Raw genomic sequence first — 26,819 nt, 5'->3', positions numbered from 1 at the left:
TACCGGAAAAATATAAAATTAAGGTCAATCAATCTGTCATTTACTGCTGCCATTAAAACAGATTTACATTATATTTTTTTTTAAAAACAAACAAAAGATGGTGGAGAATAGCGCAGAGCCTGAATGGCTCACTGCCAAATAAAATACAACTGCGAAGTTAATACATGTTAAAACAACACAAGCAAAAGATACAAAAATTAACATTTGAATTAAAAGGAAAAAATTAAATTAACATTCTATATACTACAGAGAACCTTTAACAATCACTACACTACATCTAAAAATCATATACACAGTAATGACATATTAATGATCAAAACTGAATATTAAATTAATTTATACATAAGTAGGTATTCAAAATAATAAAATAAAGCAAATATGATAAATGCAATTAAATAATAATTATTCAATCCTGACTACATGGATTCCAGGAATTTGATTGATTAAAAGCCGGGCAATAATTCTAGCCATGCCCTCCTAGCTGGTCAATAATGCCTACAATCTATGTAGTGGTTCATGAAACAAATGTTTACATTTGTAAAATGACCTATATTTCCATTGGTAAGAAAACATTTATTCTGTAAAAAACATTATTTAATCTAAAAATGCAATAAATTGAGATAAATTGCAAGAGATCTATAATATTTTTTTATCGTAACATTCTTCATGCAAGGTTAAGAAGACTCATTTAAGAATGCCTGTCAAACCCATTGCGTCAGCAATACGCCTTGGGTAAATTGGATAGCAGGATAAATTTCACCACAATTGGCATTGTTTCTTGAGCAGGTTCATACAATACCAATTGAAACCCTCTACCCCGAACCTCAATGAATCATTCTGTACAATCAAACCCTATCGTTATCGTGTCGTCATGGTAACTCAATATTTGATGATGATAAATACTTCAAATGAGATGTAACCAAATTTTTTTAAGCTAGAAATTATGTTTCTTGTTAATTTTGGTCATAATTCAGCATGTACGGCGAGACTCGTAGTTATGCGAGTTTACAGTTTTCTGGGTTAGAAATACAGAAATGGAGAATTTAATACAGTACATTACAATTTGTGCAATTTGCTTTCTTATTTAACCATTAATATTCATAAAAAACGAACATCATAATAAGGCGAAAACCAATTTCTTAGCTTAGTTACAAGATGGCAAATCAAAGTAGCTATAACTACAGTACAGGACTACAGACCTTGCCCATGAATGAGCGAGATATAGATGGGCTTATTGTCTGGCGTAATAATTTTTTTTTTAATTCAAAAAAAAATTGATTATTATTTTTGGCTAGTATTTTTAAACTACAGATCAAATCTAGAGGGAGGTGGTTTGGCGCACTGGAACCTCGTGGACCTCATGGTTTAGAGTACAAATCGCAAAACTGAACAATCTCGGCCAGCCATGCTTAGACAGGCTGTGAATGTGGTTCACTTATGTTCTAGCCTCAGGTGTGAATATTTCATGGCTTCTAAGCTCGGTCCAGACTATCATATTAACTTTGACAAAAAAAAAACCTGTTGTATGCCTATATTTAGTCATGATATGCCTAAATATGGTCGTAATGTGATTTCATCATGACCATAGACATGTCACATACACTTCTTTTTTTTTTATAAGAACCAGTAAAATTTTGCCCAGGCTCAGTGTTCTTATTTTTTGCCCAATTTCAGGCTCAAAATGTTCTACATTTTTTGTTATTTTACACACTTTTCAAACATTAAAAATTATTATTGTATAACAAAAATGGGCCCTGAAAAAAGGCCTGGTAAAAATGGCCCAAAATGACAGTACACCTGATTATATTGGTATTACATAGTCACACCTACATTACTGCACATATAGTACAGATATAATTTTTGGGTTTTTCAAAAACCTCATTTGACATTTTACCTCAGCCTCAATTTGTTCTTATTTTGTTCTTTATTTTTAAGCAATTTCAGCCTCAGTGTTCTTATTTAAAAATGTGTTCTTATAAAAAAAAAAAGTGTATTTTTGTTAAATAAAATATAGTAAGGTAAGGGCTGAAATAAACCAAAATTTGCTTTTTATTCGTTCAAATCAAATTAATGTAAATTTTATGTTCAGGTGTATAGACATGTATTGACATTGAGAACAGATGAAATTTTTCTTCCTTTTCCTCTTTCCACGGCAACACCTGCCAAGCCATAACTCTCCATTATTGCTATCATTCTTTAGTTTCCATTCATCTTATCTTACCTTTTAAGAATTCTTTTATTATTTATCATTATATATTTATTTAAAAGTAATAGGATTATTATTTTTATTATAGGCAAATTGTGTCTGCACATTCTTGGTTGACATTAATTTATTACTAAAGGTTGACAATTTCTACCAGCCTTGATAACAACTACTGTTATCAGTAATGTTTATAAATACTTAGGGTTGCAATGTAAGCATAGTAAATCACAGGCTCCAACATACCAGAGCTTCTACTACATTATAAGAAATTTACAGCATTTACAGTATCTGTTTGTACAACACATCAAATGGGATTCTATCGGATTTGGCAAAAGTGGCCATTTAGCATCTATGTAAATGAAAGATAAGACAGCAAGTTTACATAAATAACGTCCAGTTTAGTCTTTTATTATCTTTATTAACCATAGGGAAAATTGTGTTCTTTCAATTAAGCTGGAGTCTGGCTGTTCTGGATAAACATATCGCTGTGTTATCTTTAGAAAGCTTTTCAGTTGGAAGACTATCATATCTGTTGGTATTTAAATTGATCAGTTTTCAGTAAACACTAGTGACTTGAGTGGATCTCAAATATGAGATATTCTGATAGCAGAGTAAGTATACCAATACTAATACTGTGTAATTTCTAAGGTATTTAATTGACCTAGATCTGGTTCGTTCTTAGCAATGCTAGGCTTATCAAACGTAAGTATCATTCTGCCGTAAGGACAGAGGAGGATGAAATGGATTATAGATGCCGTTGATTGTTATCATCCATGAAGAGAATAAATAGCACAAACTATACAATGTACTACTAACTTGATGGGCAACATTAAATTACAATAATCACTAAACTTTACAGGTACAGTTTTTATTTATGTATTAAACATACTTAGGCAGGATAACATATACAGACGAGATGGTAATTCTGTTTTACAATATGGTCCTGCAAAAATAAAATACAATATACAACAAACAAGAAGGCAATATAATATACTGCAGTATATACAATATTTAAAATAAAGAAAACTACATAAAAAAACAAAGCAATAACAATAACCATCATTAATTAACAAGACTACCTAAAACATCAATCAATATATAACTAGGAAAATACCATTGATAATACAGGTAAGTTTTAATAAAGTACAGCGATTTTTCATATTATTTTTAATTTTGGTGAGGAATCAGGTTTATAAGCACAGAAAATATTATGGACCATCCATAGGAGTATCATATTACTGTAAATATGTTTTAAGGAACCAAAAAATAATGCCACAATTTATGTAAAGATAATGCTCACCATTTATAAGGCCAGAACTTTTTATACCATGTTACGCAAACTCATTTTTTTAAAGATTGTCAGAGGAGGGCTTATTTAGCAAATTGTTTTGCCAAAAATATCCAGACCGAGAGGGGAAAAGAAAAATAAAATTTTATTGTTGAATGAAAAAGTGTAGTAATGGGATGGTTAATGCTTTAAATTTATATACTTAGAAAGAAATATACATATCTTATTTTTGGAGATTTCAACTTGTCAAGGCAGTGACAGACATAAGAAAAATAAAGAAAAAATTTCCATTTTTTCGTGGCGGCAGGTTGACTAAATGGCCAAAAAAAATTTTTAATTTATATTTGAAATCATCAATATTGTAGCGGGTTCGCTAGACAAGGTATAAATATTCTCGCCTAACATACAAATTACAGTGCCAATGATGCTTGGGTTCACCACTGAAGTTTTCTTGGACTAGTAATGGAGGTATTCATTTGCAGTATATAAAGGTCTCAGTTTGAGTCTCAGATCGATTCTCAATCATCTCTGTTGAAGGACAGTCACTGAGTCAGTGTTGTCCGAAAGGTCTTGCTTGAAGTCCTGCTATCATTTCAGACACCACTGGATTCTTCGTTATTTTGCTTTTTATTCCAACACAGACTTTAATAGGCCAACTTTTCACTGACACTCCTACCTATAACCTTGAAGAGACATATTTCGAGGCCCACTCTAGTCTCTACCTTGCATGATATTGCTAATGATAGGCCTACTGAGTACCAACAAGAAGTTGGCGTAACTTAAAGAGGACTTACCGAGGAATACCGATTACATGCGGTAGCCCCCACTGTATCCATCGGGTTGAGGGAAAGCCTCTTGTGGATTAAAAATGGTCTGCGGACGAGTTTTAGAGCATAAATTTGTCAACAGCCACACAAAACAGGGGGGATGGGGGTTTGGCCGGGACCAATGCAGCCTCCAGGACCGAACTCACAACTCAGCAGGTGTGCAAAGTCCCAAGACCAGACTGATGGCGGTACCTACATCAGCAGTAAGCATTCTGTTGTTACTTAGGTGCACTTTACGTAAATTTCTTAGTAAGCCTGAACATACCTTGTTTACTTAAAATCCTATGGCACGATAAAACAAATATAATCCAAAACAGTATAGCAAATCCAAGTCTCGACAACACCGCCATCGCAAATGCATGTAGATCCAAACAGGATCCACACTTCTGCACTTACACCGCTGCCGTCTGGATTATATGAACATATGATTGGTTGAGAGTGTACTCCACTTTCAATGTCTGTTTTACTGGAGTTTTATTTTGTATGAGCAATAGGTGGCGCTACCACATATTTACTTACCTTCGTACATTAAACGGAATATAATATAACAGTACCGTACTCGCGCGAATTAATAACCGCCCCTCGATTCCTAAAAAAAATTTAACTTGAAAATTTCATTAAGCGCCCCGTTTGAATAAGCGTTTTTAGCAAGTCAATAATAAAATCAATCCTGGGACTGTGGTTGTTGGCATGATTTGAGCTGTAGAGTGGAAACACATTCTTCTTCGGTCAATATCAAAATGAGGATATTTCTCTTATCCCTGGACAGACAGTATATTTCCAACTTTACTCTTTTTACATATTTGTCTATGCCTAGTCCTCCTCTTTTTCTTTTTCCGACCTTTAGCACATTCTCATCTGAGTTTTCAAGAAAAAATACAATGATCTTGTTATCCTGCTAATCTCAATCGGCCGATGGCCAACTAGCTAACCACTACCCATCATTACTAATTGCATCTGCTATTTTGCTGTTATGCAAATATTCACGCATTCTTGTTATGAACCATGTTCTCTGGACGATTATCTTTTCTAACCACCATTCGTAATGTCCTTATATAATCTTTTCTCATTCGAAAAGTGCCTCTTGAATTTAATAATTTCCCATAAGAACCATTTCCCATAAGAACCCCTCGATTTTCATCTATTTCCATAAGCGCCCCCTCAATTTCCTCTCTGTTTTCATAAGCGCCCCGTTTAAATAAGCGCCCCTCAGAAAGTGCAAAAAATATTTTAAGCGCCCGGGCGCTTATTCGCGCGAGTACGGTACATGAAATAATTATTTTGTAATACATCACCGTATACTCGCGCGAATAAGCGCCCGGGCGCATAGTACCGTACTCGCGCGAATATAAGCGCCTCGGCGCTTAAAATATTTTGGCTCTTTTTTGGGGGCGCTTATTCAAACAGGGCGCTTATGAAAACAAAGTGGAAATTGAGGGGCGCTTATGAAAATAGATGAAACTTTAAAGGGTGCTTATGGGAAATTGGAAAATTCGAGGGGCACTTTTTTTTATGGAAGATAAACGAATGGTTTTGGGAAGAAAAGGTAATCGTTGAGAGAGCATGGCTCATGACAAGAGTGTTGGGGATATTTACGCAAAAGCAGATGAAATTAGTGGTGGTGTTGGAGGTGGTGGTGGTGGTGCTAAGCTTGTTGGCCATCTGCCAATTCAGATTAGCAGGATCATTGCAGGGTTTCTTGCTTTAGATACGAGAGTGATAAGGTCAGTTTATTTTTGTTGACTGAAAATGGCTATACAGTATTTTAATTTTTAAATAATACTGTAATTCTAAATCTAAAAAGGGTAGCAATAAAACAAGAACGGGATTCTAAAGATGCATCAAAACTGAAAACCATGTCAAACATAATAGATACTGATAGACCGACAGATGGATAGATGGACTGACCGACCGACATACTAAGATAGATGCGAATAGTTGATGCAAAAAAATTAAGTTGGTGATGTACTGTACTGTACTGATGATTGGATTTGTTTAGGAATCGAGGGCGTTTATTCAAGAGGGACACTTATTCAACTGGGCGCTTATTCGCGCGAGTACGGTAATTTCTGTTACCGGTATAGTTCTACATTTTAAGTACAATTAGGAGTCGTTTAATTTGAGTATATACGTATTATTTTAACACCAACAAAATTAAATAAATGCCTTCCTCGAATAAACGCCTCCCTCGAAACCACTCCCTCAAAAACTCTTCTCAACAATAAACGCCCGGGCGTTTATTCGAATAAATACGGATGTACGCACCTCATCTGATTTGGGCGTTAGCAAACAAGAGTGCCCTTTGTATACTTGTACAATTATTGTGAAATGTCCACATTTATGAATGATCCCTTCATACATGGAGACATGAATACGTTCACTGATAGGCCTATTAAATTTAAATTTAATTTAATTTAATCCGTATGACTATGACGAACGTTTTGAGTGTAATTATTGGTGATTTATTGACGGAAACAGAACAATGTCGGAGCTTTTTTGGTAAAACTAATGGACGGTGCCTAGGGGTATATTGGCCTACGGACGGAAGGGTGGCTCGTAATGTCCAGGAAAAGAAGTTGTCTACAACAAGAGTCAATTGATTTAATTAATATATCAACACTAAATAATCTTGAATACAGTAAACTATTGTTAGCGACATCCGATATAGTCATAGGCCTATTATTAAAAAACCTTGAAAAATATATTTCAAATCTAACCATAAGCCTATTATCGTGAAACCTCGTATAGAACCAAAATGGGCTTAATCTCGAGAAGAAGCCCGTCTAGGTGAACTGAAACCCCCAACTTTAGTTAGAAAAAGTAACCTCAGAAAGAAGCTCGAAAAGAAGCCCATAGGCCTTTTCTCGAGATAGTATACCGTACAGTACATACACTGAACATAAATTTCAAAAAAACAAACAAAAATTGAAAACACGCTTGTTTTATACTACAGTCAGTAGTTTAGGGTGACTTAATGCCGGTTAATACTCTCCATTATACAGATTGATGTTACAGTGGCCCTATTTATTGTTTAATAGTAATTCCCAAAATGTAAGCCCCCCTCTTTATTTTGCAAAAGTAGCCTCGAAAAGAATTCCCGCCTCTTAAAATGCCCATCTCGAAGAAGTCATCTCGAAAAGAAGCCCATCCAAAGTTTAAAAAAAAAATCCCAGGGCTATAATTCGATCTTTACGGTAGTACAATAAAACAAATCCAGTTCTTTTCAAAATCCAACCATATCATATTGGATAATTATTACAAAACCAGATACAGTGTATTATATTAATGTAAATGAACACTAACATTACTTAATGATGCATCTATTTTCATCTACATGTATTTTAAAGAATTAATATTAATATAATATTATTATTTCAAAACTAAGCAAGCCCCGACGCTTGATGGCGCTATTATCGAGTAGCTTCAGTTAATGATGACAGAGCTTAACCTACTGTCTTGTGTATACACAAATCCAACAATTTTTAAAATCCGTATTCTCTAAAAGAATCACACCATGGTTCCATCCGACGGAAGTTTTGTATGAGCTTGGACGATGTAGACTTCTTTTTTCTAAAATAACACAGCAATAATCAAACAAATTTTCAAATAATATCAAAGTTCACATGAATAACTAGTAAGCCTATGCAATGAGCTTCGTTAATGAACAAGAAACGTAGAGAATTCATAACATAAAATACACCATTAATTAAAGTAACTTTAATAATTAATGAAAGGATCCTAAGACGAAGCTAAAAAAGCTCCTTACAAAAATGTGTGCCTGAGTAGCTAGTACACCACAATGTCACCCAACTACGTGTTGTACCCACTAAAGGAAAGATGATAAGAAACCCAATGGCCTGGTTCACCACTGGGCTTGTTATCTATTCACCAATATGACAATTAGCTCCGAAACAAACAATCTTTTTATTTTTTATTTATTTGAATATATTTTTGTCAACGTTAGGCCCATACTTACCAAAAGCATGCCTTGTGTAAATAGGGGTACAACAAGCACACAATCATTGTGTTTCACCCTGTAGGCCTTGTTGTTACATATGCAAATTAGCTAGCCGAAAGACAATAAGATGCGCATTCCAGGTAAATGTGGTATATACCGAAAGGCTCAATGCCTGTTAAACGCTCATTCAAGCATATATCAAGTCCCTGTTTGTAACAATCAATCAGAGGGTTAGGCGACATTGAAACAAATGATAGGCCATCGGATTCCACGAAACCTGAACCATTTTTTAGTGAACTGTTTTAAAATAGTATATTATATACAGTTTGTTATGAAATAAAAAAAATATTTTAAAAGGCCTATATGAATCTATTAAGGCCTATTACATATTACTATATAATGTTTACTTAATGAATCGGTATCAATATGATAAACAGTATCCTTTTATAAACCTCTAATTACAAAAATAATCAGTAAATCCTGTGCAATAAATAAAAATACATACATAGAACTGATTAACAATTAAACACATCTTGCATAAATGAGGTCGAATGAAAAAGTGTAATTTTTATGATTATTTAAGAAAAAGAATAATGCCGGGCACTCACTGCGTCGTACGACAAATCCAACTCCGCTCCATGTGAACGATAGATGACGCAACGCCGTCTGCTGATTATCGGTGGACGTTCACTTTTTCGTCGGGGACCTCGGGGGCCTTATAAATTAAAAACTTTTACAACATGACTGCTGAAGTTCAGATTTTTTTTAGTGTTCACTGATTTGAATATTGCCGGCTATAATCCAGAAAAAGAGAAAGGAACCGAATGTTATATATATGCAATTTAAGTAATATATTAACTTTCCAATGTCGTGTATTTTGTATTATGCATTATGCGCCTATTCAGTGCAGATTTTTCAGTAGCCAGGCGAGGGTCTTACAACAGATTCTGCATGCGCCTAACTTCACGTAAATGAGGCATAGGCCTAGACGGACTGCTGCGGGTTGCTGGACGCACAATCTAGGTCTATAGGCACCAGACTACTGAAAAGACCTCCTGGTCCGACCTAACCCAGGAGCCTAGACCTATAAAGTCCATACTACTTAGGCCAATTGTCTGAAAATGGACTCGATCGTCCCTCACCCGCTCGTAGCAGCAGCACAAAAGAAAACATAAGCTAAGCCCTAGCCTGCTCGCCTTGCTAAATTCACATTGGTCACACAGTCAGTGTAGTGTGATGTTTTTTGGTAGACGGCTTAATTATACTTGACGTCACCATATACAAGCCACGCCCCCTCGGCTGAACCCGTTGTATTTAGCAACTACCTATGTAATTACGTCATATCGTAGATCGCAGCGACGACTGTTGACGTCGTCGTTTCTAAACCAGGATTTAAACATCAGGAAAAGGTGCAAGCTCATACGTGGCTGATTATTCCATTTACTATTTCGGTTACATGTAATATTACAATAATACACTAATTATATAGTAATGTATAAATCATATAAAGGAAATTTTTTTAAATCTATATTTACAAACATAGTTTAACTATTATTATTATTACAATATTTATACTTTCATTTAAACTTGTTAATCTATTGTATTATTATTTTTACCTATAAGCTATATTAGAAGATGCCATTCAATATGTCAGCCCCCATAAGTAAGGTCCCGTCAACGTAAACACTTTCGGCACAGTTTTTATTTCTGATGCAGGCATCGGTTTGACGTCTTTCTCCATACTGCTAATATCCTTAAGTCGTCATTATGGCTCGCCTGTATCCAGTTACACGTAAGAATTGTCTTAGTTATTTGTTTTAAGCCTATCTTAAAATATAAATCTATTTTTTGAATGAGAAGATGAATTGTGAGTGAGTCATCATTGATCATAATGAGCTGCTGTGGAGCCTCAGCCTTCTCTCTAGCAAGCAAGGAGGCTACAGCGCTATTTAGGCATGGCCCGTAGCGTATCCGTGCCTAGCTTAACATAATAACAACCGTAATACATGTGTGAACGTCTTCGTCAGTCAAGCCTTGGGCCTTTATCTACATTAAGATAGCTGTTGAAATTTGTAAAGAAAACACATTCATTTAAAACATGCTTAGTCTCGATTTTGACTCAGCTACCACATAATGATAAAGATTTGTTTGTTTTTTACTCACTTAAATCGCGACTTTTATGTCGGATTCATTTTATAATTAATCATGATATAATAAATAGACAATAAATATTAAGAAATTTCAAACCCAGAATTCCCTTTATTTGAAACAACATAATATAGAATCAGCCTCTTGACCATTGTATTTTGTCCAAGAATCAAATGATTTAAAATAATATCATTGGTATTTGCTCTTTCTAAACATATGCCTGTCCTTAAACCTCTCTAAGTGTTTATATAAACATGAGTAATTTATTTAGAATTGCTATAATACTGAACATTTTGAAATTATTAAATTCTGTATTTTTATCTTGATGTTAGTTATTGCCTTAGTCACTGTCATTGTAATGGGCTATGTTATGGTATACTATTCCTCGGAACCGATCCATTCAGATCTAGACATTAACAGTGAAGGTAAGCATTATACACTTAAACTAATGCAATGTAAATATATTTATGAAACTCATCATTATATGACAGTAAGAATATTGTTGTTATTATTAGACCCAATGGTGTACATAAAATTGTTCTATATTGTTTCTTAAAAATTCAGTAACATGTGCAAAAAAATTATATATTCAAATCATCACTTCTTAATTAAATTATCTGTGAGAATTTAATTATTAACAAAATATTTCCTGCATTTGTATTCATTTGATTTTATCTATATACAGTGTATTGCTGATTTACTGGATGTGAGGGATCATTTAAAATCTTATTTGAAAACATGAATGAGATCTATGAAATACTTTATATTAAATGGAGATTTGTTGGTTAAAAAAAAAAACACTTTATAAAAAGATAACAATTTAATAAACATCTTCTAGACCTAAGTATACCCAGATTTTTGTTTTTAAATCGAACTTTAAATGTGACTAATACATGGTAAAAACAAATTTGTAAAGGAACATTTGTACTTCAATAAATTTAAAATATAATTTTTTCCATCAAAAGAACTGAAGAAAATTCCGGATGGTTTCCGGATAAAACATGCTGTGAAACTGGCAGATAAATCTGTTATCCCTGTGAACGTACTCCTTTGCTCGGACCATCGGACGATTGGAGGAATGATCACAACGGTGAACAGCATCCGTATGAATGCAAAAGTTCCAGTCAAATATTATCTTGTAGTTGATAAATCATCTATCAACCACTTACAGTGAGTATATTTCTCCCTTAAAATCTCTACTGAAATATTTTATATTGTAGCGTCCTCTGTTTTTACTAGTTTTTACCAAAGATCTTATAAACACAAGATAGCATTCTCCGCGATTTCTGCGTGCAAATGCTGTAATAACGAAGTGTACGACACAATCTTGCAAAAGTAAAAACTTTGAGTCTAGCATACTGTACGCCGTGCAACTTTACGTTTAAGCATAACAATTAGAAATGCTCTGATTTACAATGCTCCCTCTCTTTAGAACAATTAAGGAACAATTAACGTAAAGTGAACACCCGATCTCATGATCCATGGCAACGACTAAGACGCCCTCTCCCAAAACTGATTACTTTTCTGTGCCAAATCAATGCTTCTATTTTTTACACGTAAATCGCGGAGAACGCCATCTTTTATTTATAAGATCTTTGTTCTTTATCTTTCATCTTCAAAGAAAATGGATATCGGACTCGGTTTTAAAGGAGATTGATTACACCATCATTGCTTTCAACGACACGTCTATGAGAGAGAAGATGCATCCAAAGGATGGGAGATCTGATCTACAGGACACATCACCTGTAAGTTACTTATGCCATAAGGCCAATAAAAAAAAATTCTTGTGTTGGTCAGGTTCTGGAAAAATCCCAAAAATTGGTAGGTCGTTAAGAAAAGTTTATTTTTTTTTATTTTTATTTTTTAACCAAAAATTGTTTATGCCTAAGAAGTAGAAAATACACAAAAATACAACAAAAACCATTTTTGAATCCATATTGAAGAGCAAAACGATCGCATAAGACTGTCGTATCGCCTACCGTCGCAAGATAGGTCCATTCCAGCTTTTTTAGCTTATTAAATATTTTGCGATGTAAAAAAAAAAAACTAAAATGCCGACTTTCAATTTCTTTTCAAAAATTTAAATAAGGAAAAAAAAAAAAAAAAATCAAATTTTTTTTTTCAGTACCATAGAAGACATGCACACAAGGGTGATGAACTAATAATTTTTTTATTGAGCGTAATGTATGTCAAAACCGTGACTGCTTCCCTGTCTATGTTCTAGTTTTGTCCATTATATGATTTTATCAGTGACCCAGTTAATATGGGATATTTCCATGTCATCTTTTGGTGCAGATTTGTGCATCCCGAATCTGATTCCTGCATTTTTTTTAATAAAATACCTAAAATAAGGTAGTTTTGTGAATTATTATATTTTTATATTTTCAGCTAAATTATGCCAGATTTTATTTCCCGGATATTATCCCTGAAGTCAAAGGACGAATAATATTTGTAGACAGCGATACTGTAGTACAAGGTAATATTGGAGAGCTGAACAACACCAAGATTGCCCCTGGCAACGCTGTGGCTTTGTCAGATGATTGTACTGCCACCTCCAGTCGATATGGTTTCTACAAGGTAATATTAACATATTCACAATGTTACAAAAGCTACATCATGATTTTAATGAACCAAACTTGATGTTTCACAAATCCTCTTTTTATACTTCAATATAGTTGATACCTTAATCGTGGAATTAGCTCTGTGGTTATCATGTTATCAATAACCAAACATTTTGCAGGTGATGGTGGTTACTGAGCATAGAATCAGGCCTAGGCCTACACTAAAAAGCTTAGAATCAGGCCTACTGTAGGCCTATAGTTAAAAAGCCTAGAATCAGCGTAGCTAGGCCTAATAGTAAAGAGCCTCAAAATCAGGCCTACAGTAGGCCTATAGAAAAAAATAAATAAATTGACAACCTACTAACCCTGTGTTTTTAATATCACTGTGGACAACATGTTATCATGGTTCCTTGTGACAGTGTGTAGCTGACACAGGCTCATACGTCCTTGAACTTATCTTACAGACGAATTACGGAAGCTACATCAACTTCCAGCATCCACAAGTAAAGGCAATGACCATGAATCCGTTGGAATGCTCTTTCAATGCTGGTGTGTTTGTTGCAGACATTGATGAGTGGAAGAAGCAAGGAATTACTGCTAGGATCGATTTCTGGATCAAGCTGAATGCACAGTTCGTCAAAACCTGCTAAAGTTTTCCCAAATATTCTAAAAAAAATTTTTAAATAATGTTGAAAAAATTTATGTTTTAAAATGGTTGCTATACTTTGATAAAGTACTGTTGAAATAATTTATTTTTTATTTTATTCTTATGCAGTGAGAATGTATTTGGAAATCAACGAGCAGGTGGAGCAACAGCGCCCCCTATGATGATTGTATTCTACAAAAAGTATTCCAAGATTGACCCAATGTGGCACATAAGACACTTAGGTATAAGAGAAATAATGTTAAAAACATATTTGAATTGATAAATACTCTGAAACATATCCATTGTTAAATATTATGACTGGCTGTAAAGATTACTTTCTACAATTTGGCAGTCAAAGATAATGCTCTCTTCAATTATTGCATGTACGCAGGATGCGATAATAAGATAAGATTCCAGAAATTGCTAGATCAGGATCTTGTCATAGTGGTTCAAAATTCTTGATAATTTTTACTTCATTAACCTTCTACAACCATGTCAAGAACCATTAAGGTTATGAAAACGTCTTCAAAATTTTCTTTTTTTATAGGACTCACCTCCGGAACACGCTACTCGCAGACCTTTATCAACGCAGCGAAACTGATACACTGGAGTGGCAACTTTAAACCATGGGGTCGCATTTCACAGCATACTCAGGCCTGGGAAAAATACTTTGTCATAGATCCCACAGGGCAGTTCAGACTCGTTAGAAGATATAATCTTATTGAATAGAGGGCAGTGTAACTTTTTTTCATTTGTAACCAGGAAAACATCTTCCTGAATTGTAATTGGTAATATTACACTGGTTTTAATTGATTTTTTTACTATCAAACAACAAGATCCAATAGACCCCTTTTAATGTTACATTGGCCTAACTGAAATGCTGGTGGTGCCCTACCTGGTGGGCAAAAAATTCTCGAGGTATAGGAGAAATGCATGGAAAATCAGGATATGCATTATGTTTGTTCTTTGTTGTGCCAAAAATATGAGAGCTACATGGATGAAAGTCATAATTATATATACTATTTAGTATATACAGTATATAATATAATATTATTAACATCCAAAAAGATAAGACGAAAATTACTTTAAAAAGTAAATAAAAATAGAAAAAAAATATAAGTTCGTAAATTTTAATTTTTTTTGTCAATTCCTAATACGACATATGTGAATTTCATCCTTGTAGCTTTCATATTTTTGACACAACAGAAAAAATAACAAGTATCCTGATTTTGCATGTATTCCTTCTATACCTCAAGGATTTTTTGCCTACCAGGTAGGGTACCCAATGTAAACATTGAAAGGGGTCCATACCAAATCTATATTAAAAACTGGTTTTATTAAATATCTTCTTTTCTTCATTGGCAAATTATATTTTGTAATAGCACTGTTCAGTTGCACTATATTAAAACAATGAAATCACAATCCACCTCATTGTGTAATTACATATACATTGAGATGAATTGTGATTGGCTAGATTTTTGTATTTGCATAAAATTATTCTAATAAATGGCTTACCATTTATTATATCTCAGGTTTTGATTCAAATCAACAATGGAAAATTAAAAGCGTGGGGAAGATGATATTAATATTAAATCAAGGTGGCAGTGTAGTTACAACCAATTACCAGATACAGTCTTATAAAGTAACTTTTCTGCCTGTCCAAAATGTTTTTGGTGTTTTATTTGGGTTGGACTCTCTCATTCATAATATGAGGTATCTTATATTTTTCCTTGCTCATTTAATTGATATGACCAAAATCATATGAAATTATATTTATAGTGATGTAATTTAATACTTATTGGTGTTTTTTTTTTTTGTTATATAAAGTGAACTTTGCATTTTATAAACAAATTGCAGTAATACCAAGCTTTGTGAATCACAATTAATTATATGTATGTAAAGTGGAATTAACATACAGTATACAGTTTTATGCAAAAGAAAGTGCCAAGTAAAATAGATAAGTATGTGCTAGATTATTAAAATTGCATGTGTAAAAATACTGTTTTATTTCTTATGACAATTTGTCAGGAAATCAAATTACTGTATTGAAAAATATAGTTGCCAGTCTAATGTCTTCCTAACCTAATTAATGCCTACATAAAATGTTAACATCCTCTGCATCTCTGTTTGACTGAGGTGTAGCATTGAATAAATATATGTTTGTAAGCAATCAGATATAATTTTATATGCAATTACAGTAGATAAATATGTGTTTATTACTCCAGGTATAACTTGCATTTTTAATGTCTAAAGGATTGATACTTGAGAGCTAGAAACTGTTTAGCCTATAAGTACAGTATAATTATGCCAAATTCATTTAATACAGTGTAGTTATCAGTGGCAAACCCATGAATTCTAAAGAGAGGGGTACAAGGGACTTTTACACTCTCAGAATTTTAATATAACTTTCTGTTTTTCTCCATTTTTTTTATAACTTGGAAAATTTATTGGGCCTCTCCTTGAATCCGCCACCAGTTATACTTAATTTTTTATGAAGGTGCTATTGAGTCTAGAACAAGATAAATATGCCATGTAGTCTATTTATGGAGTGTGCTTTGACAGAGTGTAGCAGACTGTATTTGAGTCAGCATGATGTTTTACAGATTTTGCATGTTTTTGTTTTTTTTAAATTTATTTTGGTGAATAGTAACCAGAATTGAATGTTAATATTGTTTTCTTTTCTATGATCATGTGTGTAATGCGAATGTATTCAAATCTCTGCACAAAATATTTTTGTACTAAAATAAAATTACTGACGACAAAGGATTTCATTGTTAGCCTGCATATCAAAAGTTATTTTCCTCTTTAAATATTCAAGCTCTCAGATTGTTGGTGTTCTGTCCTTATGGTCAGTAGTATGCTGAAAAATTCTGTGCATAAATGTGTGGTGCTAGTTATTGTAAAATATTTAACAATGTTTTTATTACTATCTAGATAAAATGGTGCTATATAAATAATTATTACTTTTATTTCATGTATTTAGTTTGTACAATATATTTTTAATTACCGAGGACCAGGCATCCATGAAGCAGATTTGCTTCTTATATTTCCAATATTATTATTGACATTTGCAAAGCGTGTTAGTAAATGGAGGGTGTATTATACAGTCATGTTATGTGCCAAATACTCTTATTTGTTTTAAAATTGTTTTAATGTAAAAATGTTTTTTTATTTACAGGGTCAACAGTCAAATTGTAAATTTCAATTGCTTAATGCTCATATGGAACTTTTAACAAAACAAATTTTCTACACTAGTCTTGTTACAACTTGATTCAAATAATAAAAATATACATTTTCAATTGTTTTGTTAGCCATTTTATTTTGTCAGTGGGTCAAAGACATAGAGATATAATAAGAATACTAGAGCGCTAACTGCAATGTATTTGATGTTCGAAATACGCAGAACTGTGTGTGTGTACCCATCCAAGATGGTTGCCATAGATTTAGCCAATCAAATTTCGCCTAAGCGCCATCATTTGCAATTGTGCCCTCAATTTACACAGAAAGTTCAGTACAGCTAGTTACCCGTATGTTTGAAACTTGAGTGTTGCGGTGTATGGGTGTAATGTACACGATTTTAATTTTCATTCCTTGGTACTTTATTTTTGAATAGGATGCTCCACTTGGCCTCGTTTTGGCTATGCTAGTTTAATAATATGTTATTACCATTACTCATTATCATTAATGAAATAATAGTCAGTCAGAGGGCTTATTTATGGTAATAATATGTGTACTAAGCCTGAAGGTGGCGCTTTACTACGACGGCCATCTTGGATGGTACACATACATAACTCTGCATTGCACTCTAGTTGTTTAATAGCTCTATGGTCAAAGAACAGCTTTGCTGCGCAGGTTATCTTATGCAGTAATAAAAATTTCTTTAACTGTAGTATGAGAAACTAAATTTGTTGAGTTATTAGGTAGCAAATCACCAATGTACAAAGTTCTCCATTTAATGGCTGTAAGGTGATATACAGTATTTAATGTGTCATTGGACAAAGAGAAACCTGCAATGTGACACAAATTAATATGACCCTTTGTTAGAACACAAGCAATGTGTCTAGCCTTATACCCAATTCACACGTAAAACAAAATGTAACAAATACTTACACACATGGGTATTTTCATTCCATGTGACAGCCTAGCAGAGAGTCTCCTTGGAATTCAAAATTGAGACTCTTCAGAATAGGCATAGTGTAAAACAGACTCTTTAAGTCAAATCTAGTCATGATAAAAATGTTTCCACCACCAACCATATTAAAAAAATTAAGTACCATATGATGCCTAATAACATATTTCTCATAAACGACAGTGACTCAATTCAGAACTTTGCAATATGTTAAATGTTTATGTAATTCTAATGAAGGAGTCATATTGCATTATAAACAGATAGAACATAATACAGGCATCAACATGTGACTGATTTACAATATACAGTATATAATTTTCATCATAATGCAGTGCTTGCTTGCACACATTAGGTCACACTGCTTGAATATACTTTTCACAGGAATGGTTCGATATTTATTTCTAGAGCAGAACATGGCATAGAGAGGTCAAACTTTGATAGAACATCTGGATGAATTACACCAAGTTTACCGACATGTTCGCCATTGACGATAACCTCTGCACACCTACCCTTGAAGAAAGTTGGATCTGCAAAAAAAGTGAATTACAAAAAGCAAACTTTAACCTTTTAATTTTAGAGTACTTCATTTTTTGTCATCCTGGAGAATATAGACTTGACTTGTAAACAAATTTAACCCACTGTTCTGTAACACCCCTACATAGGTCACCCTCAGGAAATGTGACTATCCAGACTTGCATCACTGCTATATTTTCCCTGCCTGGTGTAGTTCCCTGCTTACTAGAGTTCTCCCTCCCCTCACAGTAGTCTATCTAATGGTATGCATGGGGCACCCCCCACCCCCACCAATATCCTCAATGAAAATGTCTGAAGAAAAAAAATTCATGCTGAAGTAGTTAACATTTTGCACCCCTTCAGCACCCCCACCCATTTCAAGACTCTAGATACACCACTGTCCCCTCATACTTACCATCAATGGCTTTGATGTAGTAGCCTTGACCAGTTTGTGAAAAGGGAATCTCAAGCAGCTGCATTGCCCTATCCAATAGTCCATGAATTACCTTAAAATATAAAACATACAAATTACCATTACTAAAGAATCAATCATTAAATCAATCTAAAAATAAATCAATTTAAATAAATGATAAAAGGCACTAAACCAAAAATGAAGAAAAAAGGAAAATAATAATTAAATTGAGGTCTGAATGTGTCATTTCCAGCCATTTACAGGGAGATGGAAAAATGATAAGTGTTCTTAAGCCCAACCATGTTGGGGCTGAGGTGGCCTAGGCCCTCTGCCTGTGAAAGTCCCTGTGTGGGTCTGCTCTATTTAGAATTCCCGGATCCGCTACTCCAATGAAGGCAATTTGAGGGCACTGATAATGGTTCTGGGTATCAATAGTGATGGGTGTGGACATTGATCATGTGATTTGTGGTGTCAACAATCCACTGGAGTACTGAACCTTGTTGGGATTGGGAGCTAACATCTATCAATACAAATACTGATAGAATAATCATGTGTTAATTATTGAGTTTTTGTCTCTGTTGCTAGTTGAAAGAGAAAATGGTGATAAGGTTCTTAGCAACCTATGCGACGTTTTTAAATCACTTGCAAGTAGTTAAAAATCAACTAAAAACACCTTATTTTGGAGGTTAGCCCCGTAACTGATTGAGCCCTCCCCCCACACCTCACCTTCGCGGTCCACCATCAGCACCCCCATTTCAAGACTTCCAGATACGCCACTGCTAAATACCAACCTCAAAACCGGGAGACTTGTTGTAGTTGACGGCACACAAGTTGCGGTAATTTCTTGCACCTACATCCTTTGTTGACTCCTGGACAATGATGTCAGAGATCTCAAAGAGCTTGATGGGTAGTGGCATGTTCTTGTTGCAGGCTATCGTTTTCAAGATGCCTGGCAGAAGTGTGGTTCTTGCCACCTGGAATCATTTAAATAAATGGCATTATTAACAGATTTAGTAAATTTGACTCAGGCTAACATTAAACTAAATGCAACTCTAACAACTAAAATAAATACATATTTGATCTAATCAATTTTGGTATAATTTTTTTTGTCAACATGTTTGCAAAACTATTATCAAATCAGCCTAAGGCTAAATAAACAATTTTTTTCAATTTTAGGCCATTTTTTGAGCTCCCATTTTTTAAAGCACATTTATCAATACTGGCCTGTGTGACAACTTAACCAAATTGACATGACATGCCTCAATTATGGAAAACATTATATTTAATAAATACGTTCTTACCTGGAATTCTAAAGTTTTAGGGTTTCCAATATGTACAGCTTTGGTATCCTTTAACTCCTTAAGTAATTTCACAGATATGTCATCTCTTGAACACTGGCAAGTAAAAAAAAAAATATAAAAAGGATAATTTATGCTCTGTAATAAACACACTAAATTAGAAATAAAATGATTTAATAGAAAATTTACCAGGGCAAAGGTTAATGCTTCGGTGTACCCAGATGCAGCCACTTCCTGTCGGAGTAGATCCGAGAGTTTGTTAATCGGGAACTGAGCGCCAACTGTACTTGTTTGTGGGATACGCTCCTTAATGCGGTTATAGCTGTATGCGATCGCAACGTCCTCAATAACATCACATGCATGAATTACATGTGCTTTTCTGTTAAGGTTTACAGTATTATTCAATTATAAAGGATTTGATTGGGTGAGTCAATCATATATATTCATGTACTTTAACAATATGCAAATAATGTTGATCTAAAGAAGTACATAAATGTACAACAACCTGTTAATTATACAAATATATATGCAAATATATAATTTAATTTAAATACATATGAAAAGGATATCAGCTCTTGTTGGGGGAACTTCAACGTTGACATTTTCCCCATTATCAACAACTTCACTTGCAAGACACATTTTTGTTAACAATGATGCAATGTCATCAGCAGACTCACTAATATACAAGATAAAATAAATAATTTGATCCACATGAGAAAATGACTCGAAATAATACATTAATTTTCGTACTCTGTATATAGAGCCAATTTGCTGAGTAGATCTGTATGGTGCAACTGTTAAACAATATCATTTGCATCTTACTTAATTCCAATTTTTTTATTGATTAAATCCACAGGGATAACTTCATGCCGGTACTGGAGTTCAGGATAAATACAAGATCTCCCATCTTCCTCATATATGACTTCAACTGATTCAACCCTATGATAATAAAAATATCAAATATGGCAGAGTTATTGAGTATCAATTGTTATTTAAGAAAGAATTCTTAATTGATGTTTTTCATTAAAACCCCCCTCCCGCTTCAAAAAAAAAGATGGGGTTGAAAAACTTTATATTTCCTTTTCTCTAATTGCTTAATACCTTAATAGGTGATATAAAAATAGTATTTTAAAAACAGATTGAGTCAAACCAATGCCATACAAACAACAGGCATGTCACTGTACTTACTGAAACTTCTCAGTGCAATATTGGCTGAACATTGTGACCAACGTGTCAAGTACAATCTTTGCCTTGGTCAGGTCGGTTGCAGTACTTTCAATAAAAATATTCTTTGTCTCTGTGGTAAGCTTGGAATGGTCACCTGCAGAGACCAAAAATTAAACTGGTTAAAATCAAATTGGTAAATTTGCAAGTGGTAAAACAGTTAGCAGAAATTCACTGTTTAATGAATTTTAAGCATTTTATAATAAGTATAATTTTATGACCTTGAAATGTGTTTATGTTTGGAAATATCATTCTTATTCTGTTATCCCATTTTATCTCTTAATTTATCGTTTTTAATAATTTGACAGATCCTCACTTGACAGATCCTCACTAAACATTTAAACATGAATTTTAAATGATGAATTGTGTAATGATTTTACATTTGTGCAATATATTTTACTGTATAAAGTGACTCATTACTTTTACGAATGCACTGCATGAGCATGTCCCACTGTTTTAAATAGTTATTGTTATTATTATTATTATTATTATTGCTGCTGCTGCTGCTTGTAGTACTACTACTATTATTATTATTATTATTATTATATAAGTATTATTATATAAGTATATATAAGTACAGTTGAACATGCCTAAGTCGAATCCAAAATGGCATTGAAAAATTGTTCGACTTACAGATGGTTAATTAAGTGAAAACACAACAATCTGGCGTGTAAAATAAGATTAACTTAGAAATTATTCGAGTTAGGCAAAGTCAACTTAGTCAAGTTTAACTGTAGTTAAAACTGAAATGAAATAGCAATTATTACCATTGATGATTGGAGGCATGGATAGAACAGTGTTATTACTGTCATAGATGACAGGGTATACAGGCTTATCTCGGATAATTGGCAGGTAATGTCGCAGATGGCTGTCATGTGAGAAGAGCTCCATCTGTGCAGCTGCTGTGTATTCAATCACCTGTTAAAAAATTAATTCAATATGTAAATGAGTTTGTATTATTATCTATACTTATACACATTATATATATAACATTGTATATTATATACTTTGAAATTAATACGGTAGTGTAGAAATATCTAGCATACACATGCTTATTATACACAGTATCTGTCTCTTATACACATCTCACCTACCCTTGAAGAAAGTTGGATCTGCAAGAGACAGTATATACACTTATAGATTGACTTTACATACTTGATTTAATGGGCAGAATTTAATTTTCTGTGGATCCTGAGCATCAAAATAAAATGGACCAGTAATAGTATCAAGGTCATGAGTTCCTATGGCAACCAGCGACCTCTTCCTATAAGAAAATGCGACAAAAAATATCACATGTAAATGTTGAATGTCTTGTAACATGATACATTTCCAAATCATACTTAAGTTTGCAAGCTGAATGTAGCAATCCAAGTTGTCACAAGTCAAAATTTAATTAAGCCTACATTTGATATTCTATACCTGTTAATTTGGTCTTAGGTGGTTAATTTTTAATTCATAATTCTTGTGCAATAAATTTTAAAATATATTTAACTTGTTAATTACAGTATGTTTAATGTTATCCAATTTTCAATTTGTAAAATTTCTAATGTTCTATAAATCTCAATTGATTAATTAACAAATCTTAATTTTGTGTTAACATTTTTAATTAAATCTGCGTGTGGTCTTGCTGTGTTTTTGTGTCCTCACATCCTTTATTCCTTCTCCTCAATTCTAATGTTTCTCCTTAGACTTGTGTGTCATTCATTTGTAAATTTGTTATGCTATATCTTAATATTTTTAAATGTAATGTCTTTGTACTTGATAATTTTAATCAAAAGTGTTCTTATAGTGTGTTTTGAATTGTATCGGATTTGTGTTTGTTCTTTTTGGTGTAATTGTATAATCAATTGAAAATTTGATGTAATTCAGCTTTTTTGCTGCCAATCAAATTGTGTATAAATTGAAACTGAATTGAAAACACATCCAAAAAATTACTGGAATAAATGTTTTTATTGGGAGAACACAGTGCATGTAATTAACCTTTGAACTCACCTGCAAATATTTTGATGCAGCTTGTCTTGAAGGTCAATGAAACTATTGTAAGCGTCTTTAGTAAGGGTAACGTTTCTGAGAATAGCTGCCACTGCGTGAGGCCGAACTTTCTTTGTCTATAAGTTGAATCAAAATTTTGTTAGCATATGATTTACCACACACCATTAATCATGCTTTCTAACAATTTAAACAAAATATTTCGCTTTTTATATGTTAATGTTTTATAAACTGAAAAGTAAAAAAATAAAATTAAATATTAAAAATAGTCATAAAAAATCATAGTAAACTTTATAATAAATAATTTTAACATACATAATGTTAATACCAATAGGCTGGGGATATATTTACATCACTGTAAAAAACAATTTGCACATGTACACGTGATTTTCTCCATATTGTTTTAGGTGTGAGGGTGCCATGTATATCTGGCTTCTCCTTTAAAAAAAAAAACAAACATAAATTGCAGATACTGTACAAATGAATGCATGCTTACAGCAGGTTTGATGTAGAGCCTCTGCATCTGTCCCTGTGCTGGGGGTAATGCCTTGTAGCGTGGTGCTTCACCTTTTTTCAAGAAAATAAGTAGACCTCTGACTAGGCCCTCCAGGCACAGCAAGTCATATCTAATACAGAATAACAAGGGGAGGCATGTTATCTGTAGAAAACCATTAACATAAATTGATTCCTACCAATAATATTTAGACAAAGATTGCAATGAACTTTACAGTATTTTGGTATAGACAACTATTAAATGCTAAAAGTATTGAAAACCTTGTTACTTTATACACAACAGTATTACTATATTACCATCACCAAGTCATTATACTCCCTAATTTAAGTTACTCATCTTGATACTGAACTACCCTCCTGTCTGACTTACCTGTTTGCGGGAACATCTATTCTATAAATGATTACATCGGACGCATCTGATGCTGTGGCCTTATCTTTACCTTGTTCCTTTGCTATCATCTCTTTTTCTGATGTCTGGTAGTGGAAAAAAGAAACTTAAAGTTACTGTAACCTGGAACAAACACGGGAATAGGAGCAAATATGATGGTAGCCACAACAAATAGTCAAATAGTAATAATGATATCCATAGTCAGTTTCTTGTTTGATGGAGAGAGGTAGTTATTAAACTGACCAAGAATATGAACAAAATAAAGAAACACTAATGGAAAAGAAGAAACAATGTGCTGGGTGGTTGTGGATGGTCCATAAAGCTTACATGAGCCAGACCCTGGTTTAGTGGTGGTGCAAGTACTGGGTGGAGAGAGAAGCGCCTCCTTTTCTTACATATAAATTACATTATACGGTATATATTTTTTAAATAATGGTGATTAACTTACAACTTCATCAAGCTCAAGGCCATAATCAAAACATAATTCAGCAAACTCATCATCAGCTGTAGTAAGAAAGTAATGCTGTTGGTTAGACATGCACTGTAGAACCATATTACTAGGAACTGGAATTCTCAAACATGATGCAGATAAAATGCCAGAGTAGGCCTAACTGCTTTTCTCATGTATTGTCTTATATTTCTGATTGGCCTGGCCTAATCCTGATGTTACACTGGCATTAAAAAAAATAAGTTTAACTTTGATGGCTAACTTCTATAGGACCACAACAAATACAAGTGTAATATATACCGTAGTAATAATTAAGCATAGGCACTAGGCAGGCCTAGCCTAATGGGCGAGTCGGGTTTGGTACGACACAGATTCTCAAGAACTTCCGTAACTGCTACGGAAATTTTGCCTACCGGTAATTACGGAAATAGACAAAAATACTACGGAAATATACCATAGGCCTAGACCCACAAATAAATAGGTCTAATGTCCCTAAGCTCTAGAACAAATTACTTTTCCATCAGAATATTTGGTTCATTGTAAATAGATTTTTGAAATGAATTGAATTTATTTGATTTCTCTCTATATAAAATACACAGTAAAACAAGTCATTTAAAAACAAATAAAAACATTATAAATACAAGATACAATAAGAGAAAATCAGCATAAGGGCACATAGAAAAAAATCATTAGATCACTCCTTTTTTTTTAAATTGATGAGGGAGGGCGGCTTTCTTTTTTTCTTAAATCGGAACAATAGATTATTTCCCTTTTGTTTTTATCGATGAGGGATGGACTGTTTATATTTGGTCTGTAATAGTAAATATTGTATAAAAACAGGTTTAATTTTATAGTTTTAAAAAAAAATGTATTTGAAGTCACAAAATTGCATTGTTATTTTTATGCTGTTGAAATAATTGATGAGGCAAAAAAATTTTTTTTTTTTAATTCCTGCATCAATATTTCGCGAATTTTTGATGCGGGCGTGAGTGATAATCTAATAAATTTTTATATTTGCACTAACCTAACCCATTACCATTCATACTTGTCATATTACTGATAAATTATTGTGAAAACTATGAAAAATTGACCCATAAATCTTCATCCTGTCCCATTTGTTTGAAATTCCACAAACAACTGGTATTATCTTGTACCTGTAATTTAAGCAACCCATATTTTGCACTCAAGACAATCTCATTTCATTTATTTATTCCGGAAAAAGTATACACAACAAATAACAAGGACCGAGAAAAGCCTTAGCTTACCCGAAGGAATCCAATAGCAAAAAAATCAATTATTAGGGTTAAAAAAAGTGACCAGAAAAATCCACCAATATCTTTGGACGTTAGAAAATATTTTTTTAGCTCTAGGCCTAGAGTTATTGTTGATCCTTGGAACAGTCTCCCTCAAGAATAAATATATATAATGTACATTAAGTCAACATTGGTCTAAACTTCCGTGTAAATTTACTTTTTCACATTTATAAAGACAATACTATATTGGATGGGTCATTATCAATAAGCTTAAACCTTTCTAAACGACCCAGTATTTCAAGCAAGTATAGATTAGCAAGTATCTTGTTTGTAAGGTAAGTAGGCCTAGACATCCTATTATAGGCCTAGGCAGAGGCTTAAATATTGGACTGCAGTTAATAACCTAGGCCTACTAAGAGATTGTAGGCGGGTTGATCTTCTAGCCCTAAGAGTACTGGATCTAGCTTATGCTAGCCTACTACCTAGCTAGGCTAGTCTAGCCCCGGGAGTTAGTTTCTACGCCTAGAGGCCTAGCCAAACTAGAAAGAACGGAGGCACCGCCTAGGCCTAGGATGCCTAGCATGAGTCTGGAAGCTTACTGTATGTCTTGCCAAGGGCTTGAAACAGGAGATGCTTCTTGACACCTATGGTAGGCATTATGAGAATGTGTATTCAACAATATATTAATAATAATAATTAAGTTATTAAAGTGATAAATAAACAGAACAGATTGCATCAGCCAACGAACGCTTCGTACCAAGCAAGTGTTTAGTGAAGGAAACCAGGGTTGCCAGATAGTCGACATGTCACGCTTCACGGATAAACACACGCCATCAACTTTTTTTCAATATCGGCCAGATTTTAATCCGATTAGAAGACAGTTATGTGGGTACATATTCATTTGAAATACTGCAAAAATTACAGGAAAATCAGGGGCCGTTCGTTTGAAATTAAAGAAATTCAAATAATATACACAGAACAATGTTAAACTTCTTTTAATTAATCTATCACCATAAAATAC

General features: G+C 33.5%; 3 protein-coding genes across 4 annotated transcripts in view; 1 reads left to right on the top strand and 2 right to left on the bottom strand.

Moving 5' to 3' along the window:
* Positions 1 to 7,888, bottom strand: part of LOC117101826 (ephrin type-B receptor 2-like) — a 36,778-nt gene extending 28,890 nt beyond the window's left edge. The window contains exon 1 of one of the 2 annotated variants that reach the window (XM_033241921.1): positions 7,771 to 7,888. Coding sequence is in view for 1 of the 2 variants with exons in the window: in XM_033241920.1 (XP_033097811.1) it covers positions 4,584 to 4,668 (85 nt within the window). In the remaining variant the exon portion in view is untranslated. Of the gene's footprint in view, positions 1 to 4,583; positions 4,743 to 7,770 lie in introns of those variants that run through there. The other variant, XM_033241920.1, reaches the window with a different exon arrangement.
* A 2,044-nt stretch (positions 7,889 to 9,932) lies between these two features.
* On the top strand, positions 9,933 to 15,674 carry LOC117101825 (glycosyltransferase 8 domain-containing protein 1-like). The gene is made up of 8 exons (XM_033241919.1): positions 9,933 to 10,068; positions 10,757 to 10,849; positions 11,390 to 11,594; positions 12,046 to 12,169; positions 12,813 to 13,001; positions 13,450 to 13,616; positions 13,761 to 13,873; positions 14,179 to 15,674. The coding sequence occupies exons 1-8, from the start codon at positions 10,044 to 10,046 to the stop codon at positions 14,358 to 14,360; spliced, it is 1,098 nt and encodes a 365-aa protein (XP_033097810.1). The 5' UTR covers positions 9,933 to 10,043; the 3' UTR covers positions 14,361 to 15,674.
* A 1,660-nt stretch (positions 15,675 to 17,334) lies between these two features.
* Positions 17,335 to 26,590, bottom strand: LOC117101824 (phenylalanine--tRNA ligase beta subunit-like). Its single transcript, XM_033241918.1, has 15 exons — positions 26,398 to 26,590; positions 24,546 to 24,601; positions 24,080 to 24,183; positions 23,693 to 23,822; positions 23,200 to 23,315; positions 22,363 to 22,471; positions 21,975 to 22,125; positions 21,172 to 21,304; positions 20,806 to 20,922; positions 20,553 to 20,659; positions 20,173 to 20,354; positions 19,987 to 20,079; positions 19,477 to 19,659; positions 18,689 to 18,779; positions 17,335 to 18,287 (listed from the first exon to the last, which is right to left on the bottom strand). Exons 1-15 carry the CDS (start codon positions 26,453 to 26,455, stop codon positions 18,136 to 18,138), a joined length of 1,782 nt encoding a protein of 593 aa, XP_033097809.1. The 5' UTR covers positions 26,456 to 26,590; the 3' UTR covers positions 17,335 to 18,135.
* Between the last annotated feature and the right edge of the window lie 229 nt (positions 26,591 to 26,819).

Source organism: Anneissia japonica, unplaced genomic scaffold (genome assembly GCF_011630105.1).
Source record: "Anneissia japonica isolate Jap-2015-1 unplaced genomic scaffold, ASM1163010v1 scaffold4988_len2956909_cov206, whole genome shotgun sequence".
Lineage (NCBI taxonomy): Eukaryota > Metazoa > Echinodermata > Crinoidea > Comatulida > Comatulidae > Anneissia > Anneissia japonica.
The sequence above is the reverse complement of the archived record's forward strand: the minus strand, read 5'-3'. Positions and strand labels throughout refer to the sequence as shown.